This window comes from Grammomys surdaster, unplaced genomic scaffold, assembly GCF_004785775.1.
Source record: "Grammomys surdaster isolate TR1022 unplaced genomic scaffold, NIH_TR_1.0 270, whole genome shotgun sequence".
NCBI lineage: Eukaryota > Metazoa > Chordata > Mammalia > Rodentia > Muridae > Grammomys > Grammomys surdaster.
The window spans coordinates 3,583,212-3,591,397 of NW_021604711.1; the positions used below are offsets into that span (position 1 = coordinate 3,583,212).

Sequence of the window (8,186 nt, forward strand, 5' to 3'; positions counted from 1 at the left end):
GTCTGCTCAAATTGTGTTCAGATGCAGTGCCACACACAGCTGAGGGAGAGGACAGAAATAACAGGCAGGCTCAGAACAAGTGTGTGTATGTCCATGTTGACTATGGAGGTATGCCTTTTATCAGACAAATAAATTGTTGAAGCAGCCTATCTTGAGGAATTAATTCAGAGGAAGGGAGTTGGGTGAAGGATGAGCAGGATGGGTGAAAATGAATAGAGGAATGGAGAGAGAAGGAAGAACTGGAGAGAGAAAGGAGAATTGGAATGGAGGAGAGAGAGGGGTGTGGAGCAGGAAGGTAGAGACAAAACATCAGTCAAAGTTCTCTTGTTTTTAAATTTTGCATAACTTCAGGACGAGAAACAGCCTCGTGTGTTCACTTTAAATTTGTTTTACAGTCATGTGTGTGTGCATTATGTATTTCAGTCTCTCTGCGTATTAATATCTATTTCTATGCATATCTATATCTACATATCTATATAGCTATATAAACACATTCTCTCTCTATGTCTATGTCTATCTAGATCTTAGGTTTCCAAATAGAACAGAGTTAAGCCAGAGGAGAAGAGCTCAAATCCTGGCACCAAGTATCTCTGTGCCTTTTGTTTAGGGTATTCCTAGATACTGGAAATGGTCTACTGTTCTGCCTGAGCTCGAGCAGAGTAGAGGTGTGTTCCTCTCACGGTTGGGCCCCATTTGGAGTTGTCTATGATGTCCTTGTCTGAGGTTTCCTTATCATCTTGTCTCCTGTGATGCCTTGACTCCAGCTCTTCAGACACAAAGGCTATGTTCTCATTCTGTCGTTACCTCAGCCTTCCAAGGAAAGACATTCTCCTTCATGCTTCTATTCATCTCCACAAAGACTGAATGTCAATCCAGTCTAGCAAGGCACTCTCCATACAGCCCACCACCAGCTACTCAATGACCCCAGCCCTCAGGAATCTATGTCTAACATGGATGTGAAACTTCCTTCCTCAGCAGAATCCTCTGAGGACCTGACAGTTTCTAAAAGTGGCTGTATTGTACCAGCTTAATAAATTTGTTTAATTTTTCCTCTGTCAGTTGGTTTTTTGGAGACAAGTTTCACCATAAGGTAGCAGAGTCAGTTCCAGCCCTACTTGGTGTATGAAATGCACAGGAGGCCATGTCCTTCCTCTGCTGCCATGAACCAGAGGAAACCACTCATGATTCCTGCAACCTCAGATAGCTAAGCACTGACATCTGTGAGTGCTCTTGTGAAGATGGCTTTAGATTAAACTTTTATTGAGTTAGTCATTGATTAACTGTCCTGAGTTCACTCTCTGATCAAGAAGGCCTTAAACTTACAATGCCCTTGCCTCTGCCTCAGAAGCAGCTGGCCTGTCAGTCTTGTACCACCAGGCCATTGTCTATATTCTGAGCCAGATGGAAGACAACACTTGGCCAACTTTAGAAACAGAGGTTTACAGCAGTTGTTATTCCAATCTGTAACAAAGTCTGCTGAGCAATGAGCATGCTTCTTGTTTTGTCTCCAGCTGATGCTATATTCTAAGAAGCAGTGGTGAAATTATACTCAGAGAGGATGTGATAGAACAAATCCTCAGCTTTTTGTACAATGTTTTCTAGTTTGTAGACTTTCAACTTTCCTAAAAGAAATTCAAGTTGATTGATACACAGTGCACACATCTTATAATTAAGCACAGAGGAGATTTTTTGTTTTATTTCATTCAGCTCTCACCTGGTGGAATGATGCTCACTTTCTGTGTCCAGAGGTCATCAAGTGGGTGAGATGACAGCAGGACTGTCTCTCAGGCAGTAAGTCAGCTGCCCTGGCAAGGAGTTGCTGGAGGTGTGGACAGATGAGTCTATCTGATTCCCTTTGCACGTCTTAAATATTGTGAAATGATTCACCTGCCAGTCTATCTGGGGAAGGAGAGAGCGTGCTTTGTACTGTCTGGGGAGCTGGCTCTGGGAATATGTTTGGTTCCTATCAGGTCCCACGGACTAAGACTTCTCAGGGTCCCTGTGGGTTTTCTCAGAGAACTGGAAACAGAATATTTCCTGAGACCACATGAAAATAATAGTTGGCACACTAAAACCTGGATTGACTTAAAACCGCAGGCTTGAGTCTATGAGATGGACATTTATTTTAAGGCATAAATATCTGTATACTATATAGACCACAAACATTAAAGGAAGTGTTCTGACCTCATCATTTACTTCGTCCAGGATCTTAAGGTACTCAGAAGCATCAACCAAGCCATGTGCAACCATGTATCTGCTCTTGTGACCCGTGTCTTTAAACATTTGGTCACCCAGATCCTTGTCTTGTCTTGCAGATGCATGGATGGCATGGTTTAAATGACAGGGTTGATAGTGTATGCCAATAATTGTCACCCGGAGCCTGCAGATCAACCTTTTTCACTTACAACAAAATCAATCATACTTTCCAATACATCTAGACTGGGGAACAGAAAACAGAGCCCAGCACTGCTGGGGTTTGGGAAGGGGAGTATAAATTTGAGGCCAGCCTGGGCTATGTAGCATGGTCCTGTCTAAAGGCAAACAAAGCAAACAAATAAGTGACATATTTGTGTGTTTGTGTTAGTGTTTGAATGTGTATGTGTGAGTGAATGTGTCTATATGTGTGTGTTTTAATGCCTCTATGTGACTGGTGCTTTCTCTGTAGTATCTACTGTAATCCAGTTTGTTTCTTGAGTTTTGCTAAGGCCACTGTGGAAACATAAATACAAAAGGGAACACATGCATATTGGAAGTGTAATGGTCTGTGATGTTTTGCTGTGGGAGGAAGTGCATGTAAACAAAGGTCTGACCAAGCAGTGCATGAGCATCAGCTCAGGAGTCTTTCATACCTCCTCCCAATCCACGCACCTCCATGGAGGGCTGGAGGTAGTCTTCCAAACCACAGGATAGCTACCCATCTGTTCTGACTGACTTTTGTACCTGGCTTCTTTGACTGATATTTTGCATGTGAGATGCATGAATCTTGTTGTCTGTATTTACAATATGTATTTGTATATATCTCCAGGTTTTGTTATTTTTGATAAGGGCATATTCATAAATATTTAGACATATAAGGAATTCAATTTATAGCAAGAAAAAAATTGAGTATCGGCAAAGTACCTGAAGTGATATTTATCAGAAGACATACACATGCCAAATAGATAAAGGGAACACCCTCAAAATCTGCACTAGCAATAGATTTCAACATCATTCTTTTCATATTAAAACTTGTAAATATTTCCTCCCTTTCGGTCATCTACTGGATGTCTTCGACAGGCCATAAGAAGAAATATCCTATGTCAGTGCTGAGTCTTGTCATTGAGATTTTCAGATGTGCCTTTTTGGTCATTGGATTGATTCCCTCCTTCACTGTGCTGGATATTCTTGGTTTGCTATAATCTTACTTGAGCATGTTTGCTTAGCTGCCTGTGACTTGGCCTGTGATTGATCAGCCCTAGCCCCAAACCATGGAGGTTTTTTTTTGTATATTTTCTTTCAATATGTTTACAGTTTGGAGGCTTATATTTAACACTACAATTCGTTCAGGTTGATATTTTGGATGCAGATGAAGTTAAGTGTCTAATTTAATTTTTCTCCACGTGGATACACTTTTCCTTCAGCATGCCTACCCCCTCAGATGGTTTTAGTTACAACATGAGAAAATATGATATGATGCTGTTGTAACTAAAACCACATGGTACTTCAAAGAAAGAGCCCAGGAATGTGTGCAGGCATTTACAGCCAACAGATTTCCAACACTGTTCGAAGATGCTTGGAATGAGGATGGTACCCAGGGCTTGACACATGTCCATCAAAACAAAACCAATCCCGTAAGTCTGTATGTCTGGGTGGAGAGATTTCTCACGTTTTAGACAAGTTTAGTGAGTAAACAGGCCCCACCAATGAGGAGAACAGCCACGGCTGGATAAAGATGTCCAGTTCCAGGGTTTTTATGAGATGTGTCTACATCCCCATCCATTTTCAGCTTACACTGAGGCAAGATGTCTTGCCTAATTTTAAAAATCATTTAAAAATTATTTAATTATATGTGTATGTACACCATGTATGTGCATAAGCCTTGGAGGTGAGAAGAGACATTGTTTTTAACAGATGGTTGTGGTCTGCCATGTGGGAGCTGGGAAGGTGCTCATTTTTATAAAGTGAAATAATTATGGATTTGATCAAAAGAGTGTAAGACAGGAGAATGGGTATATTTAGTTTCAGTCCACATGAATAAAGTTAAACATTCCTTCAGGCCTCACCCACAAGTGCTTGTTGGTCACACCTTCATCAGCAACATCTCAAGATCAGAACTTTGGAGGGAGCCCACCTGCTACTGAACCCTCCTATCTTCCCTTCTCGTCCCTGTTTGATGACAGTTCTTCTAGTTGCAGTGGTGTGAACAGGAATTGCTACCATAGAGACTCATGTGTGTGAATGCTTGGCCATAGGGAGTGGCACTATTAGGGCCTTACTGGAGTAGGTGTGACCTTGTTGGAGGAAGTGTGTCACTGTGAGGGTGGGCTTTAAAGTCTCCTATGCTCATGCTAGGCCTAGTGTAGCAGTCTCCTTTTCCTGCCTGGGGATCAAGATGTAGAATGCTCAGTTCCTTCTCCAGCACCATATCTACCTACATGCCACCATGCTTTCCACAATGATGATAATGGACTAGACTTCTGAAAAGTGTAATCGACCCGCAATTGAAAGTTTTCCTCTAAAAGAGTTGTCATGGACATAGTATCTCTTCAAAGAGATAAATATCCTAACTAAGACACTAGTGAATGAAGATGTGGCTCTTCAGAACTTACCATCAGAGTGACAGATCTTTCCATATGGAACAGTCTATTTCTACTGTTTGAGATTTGGTTCATGATGAGGCAGACAGAGTCCTTGTGGGTTTCTGTGGATGCCCTTCAGGTTCTGAGCACCGTCCTTAGATTCTCAGGTCACCTCAGAGCCCTTGTGTGACAAGGTTCAATGTGAATGCAAGGACCTGTACCCAAGCCTGGGAAGGGTAGGAGGGGAGGTACAGAAAGGATGCTCAAAATGCATCTTTGTTTCAGGGTCATGTCACATGGATCTGCAAACTAAACATCCTATATGAATCCCAACCATTTTATTCATTCATAATATTGTGAAACAAAATGTATCCTTGAAAGATGGGGCCCCCGTTTTTTAATCAGTGAGGACACTGAATAGGGACACTGAATAGGCTACTTAGAAAAAAGTTTCTTGTGGTTTGTTTGAGGTAGAAAGTTTGTATGTCTACCTGAGATACAGTTCTTTAAGTATTGAGTAGTGAGCTGGAGAGATGGCTCAGTGGTTATGACACTGAATGCTCTTTCAAAGATCCTGAGTTCAAATCCCAGCAACCACATGGTGGCTCATAACCATCTGTAAAGGGGTCTGATGCCCTCTTCTCGTGTGTCTGGAAACAGCTACAGTGTACTCACATAAATAAAATCAATCCTTAAAAATCATTTTAAAAAAAGTATTGAATAGCAAAGATTAAACTCAGACAGTGTTTGCTTCTAGGGCAGAGATTTGATAAACAATGAGTCTAAATTGATGTGTTCCTCCAGACCACACAAGCGAATAAAAATGAGGACAAGCAGTGACATCAGAACTGAGCATGGGGGCATCTGTATGCTTCTATGTTCAGTGACCCGAGTCACTGAGCTGGGCTGCCATGATTGGTACAAATTAAGAAACAGGACCAAGACTTCTATCTGAACAGGAAACCCTTGTGAATCCCTCCAATAACCCCCAGAGTTGGGAAGCTGAGGCAGAAAAAGAGGTGAAGTTCATTCTTGATTACATGATGATTTTGAGGCTATTAGGCTACTTGAGATGCTGTCTTATAATGAGAAACAAAGGTTCAGAGAGATGGGTGAGAGCATCTGTGCTCTCCCAAAGGACCATAGACTGGTTTGCAGCACTTACAGGGTGTCTCACAACCATCTGTACCTTCAGCTCCAGGAACTGATGCCCTCTTCTGATCTCCATGGACCCGAGGCACCAAGTGGAGCATGGACACACATGGAGGCAAAATACTCATACACATAAAATAAAGGTAAATTAAAGAAAAGAGAATCAAACCGAGAACAATAGGAAAAGAACAATCCTGGCAATGTAGGGGACAAGGCAGCATTCCCCATGAACTGATTTGAGTGAAATTTTAATTAGAAAGGAACTTAAGAATTTCACTGAAAACTGAAGGACAGACTCTAACTATAAATACATACACAGAAAGGCAAAGCCCCAAGCTAGGAGATAAAGATCTGTGGGGGAAAATAACATTGAGGAGCCTGTCAGAGAGACAGTGACATGGGCAGTATGAATCGCTGTCCCTGAAGTATGCAAAACCCAAAAGGCACATCTGAAAACCTCAAGGACAAGGCTCAGCACTGACATAGGATATTTCTCCTTATGGCCTGTGAAAGACATCCAGTAGAAATCCAACAGGAGTACAGTGTTCACTGCAACAGCAAGGCAGAGACACAGGATGAGGTGAGGAAGAACAAGTCTGTTCCACAGGGGTACTTCCCAGTCACTCAATACACACAGTGCTCCTGAGAGTTCCTCCATAGCTCCAGAGCCTGGGAAGAGGGAGTCAAAGAGCCCCAGCTGGCTGGCCATCTCCTTCTGTATGAATTCAGATTCTGCTAACAGAGAGTGAACGACTGTCCAGGCCATCTTGTAGTACAAGACTGGGTAGTTAGGAAGCAGACTGACTGAACACCAATCAGCAAACAGCTTCATCTGCTGAATATAGATCAGAAGTCTCTGATTGCAGACACTTTTTTTTTTGCTTGTCATTTTATTTCAAGTATCTATTGAGATGTACAATTTTCACTCGATTTAAGTCATTCAGTTTTGTTATTTTTTAGAACATTTTGAGACACATGGTTTATTTTCTAAAATCTTACTATTTATGTGAGTATCTATATTCAGATAAGTGCACATGCATCTGGGTGGCCATGGAGGCCAGAAGAGGGTAGAGAATCTCCTGGAACTAAAAGGTCACTTCAGGGATTGTGGTGGCTTCTGGCATGTTCTGGAACTCTTTTCATCAGCAATGTCAAGTGTCACAGGAAGGGAAACGTGTGTGTGTGTGTGTGTGTGTGTGTGTGTGTGAAACACTTGGCTCCACTAAGAGCTACCCACTGTAGTCTTCCAGAACTCAGTACTTCCTCCCACAATAAAGTTTCTGTAGAGCAAACTTCATATCTTTGTTCCTCAGGCAATAGACAACTGGATTCAAAGACGGTGTGACTACAGAGTAGAAAATAGATGCCAGGCGACCCAGGGTCGGTGAGTACTGAGAGGCAGGCCTCAGGTACACAAAGCTTCCAGTTCCATAAAACAAGATGACCGTGGTCAGGTGAGAGGAGCAGGTAGAAAAGGCTTTCCACCTGCCATCCACTGAGGGGATACGAAGAACTGTGGCCACAATGCCAATATAGGAGACCACCGTGAGGGCAAATGAGCTCATGACAATGCAGCTGCTGACAGCAAAGCCCACCTCCTCACTCACATGGTAATCAGTGCAGGAGAGTCTCATGACTGGAGGGATGTCACAGAAGAAGTGCTCAATGACATTGGGTCCACAGTAGGGGAGGGAGAAGGTGTTGAATGTATGGAAGGCTGAGTAGATGGCCCCACCTACCCAGGCAGTGACCACCAATGATGAACAATAGTTCTGGCTCATGATGTTTCCATAGAGCAGTGGTCTGAGGATGGCCAGGCAGCGGTCATAAGCCATGGCTGTGAGCAGAAAGCATTCAGCAGAAGAGAATGTGATAAATATGCAAAGCTGTGCTACACACTCAAGATAGGAGATGACTCCTGAGCCTGTGAAGGATATAACCACTGCCTTGGGGATGGTGGCTGAGGTGTAGCATATGTCCAGAAAAGACAAATTCTTCAGGAAGAAGTACATGGGAGAGTGGAGCCGACTCTCTCTCATCACCGCCATGATGATGGAGAGGTTCCCCAGGAGGCCAAATGTGTAAACAAGCAGGAAAGATGGGATGGCCACCAATCTCAGCTGAGGGATATCTGAGAAGCCCCTGAGGATGAAGTAAGTCACTCTTGTGTGATTGGACATGTCTGCTCAAATTGTGTTCAGATGCAGTGCCACACACAGCTGAGGGAGAGGATAGAAATAACAGGCAGGCTCAGAA

At 42.9% G+C, this 8,186-nt stretch overlaps 1 protein-coding gene across 1 annotated transcript; it reads right to left on the reverse strand.

Annotated features, from left to right (window-relative positions):
• Positions 1 to 7,133: 7,133 nt before the first annotated feature.
• LOC114628682 (olfactory receptor 1019-like) lies at positions 7,134 to 8,186 on the reverse strand. The gene has a single exon (XM_028776635.1). It carries the CDS (start codon positions 8,108 to 8,110, stop codon positions 7,184 to 7,186), a length of 927 nt encoding a protein of 308 aa, XP_028632468.1. The 5' UTR covers positions 8,111 to 8,186; the 3' UTR covers positions 7,134 to 7,183.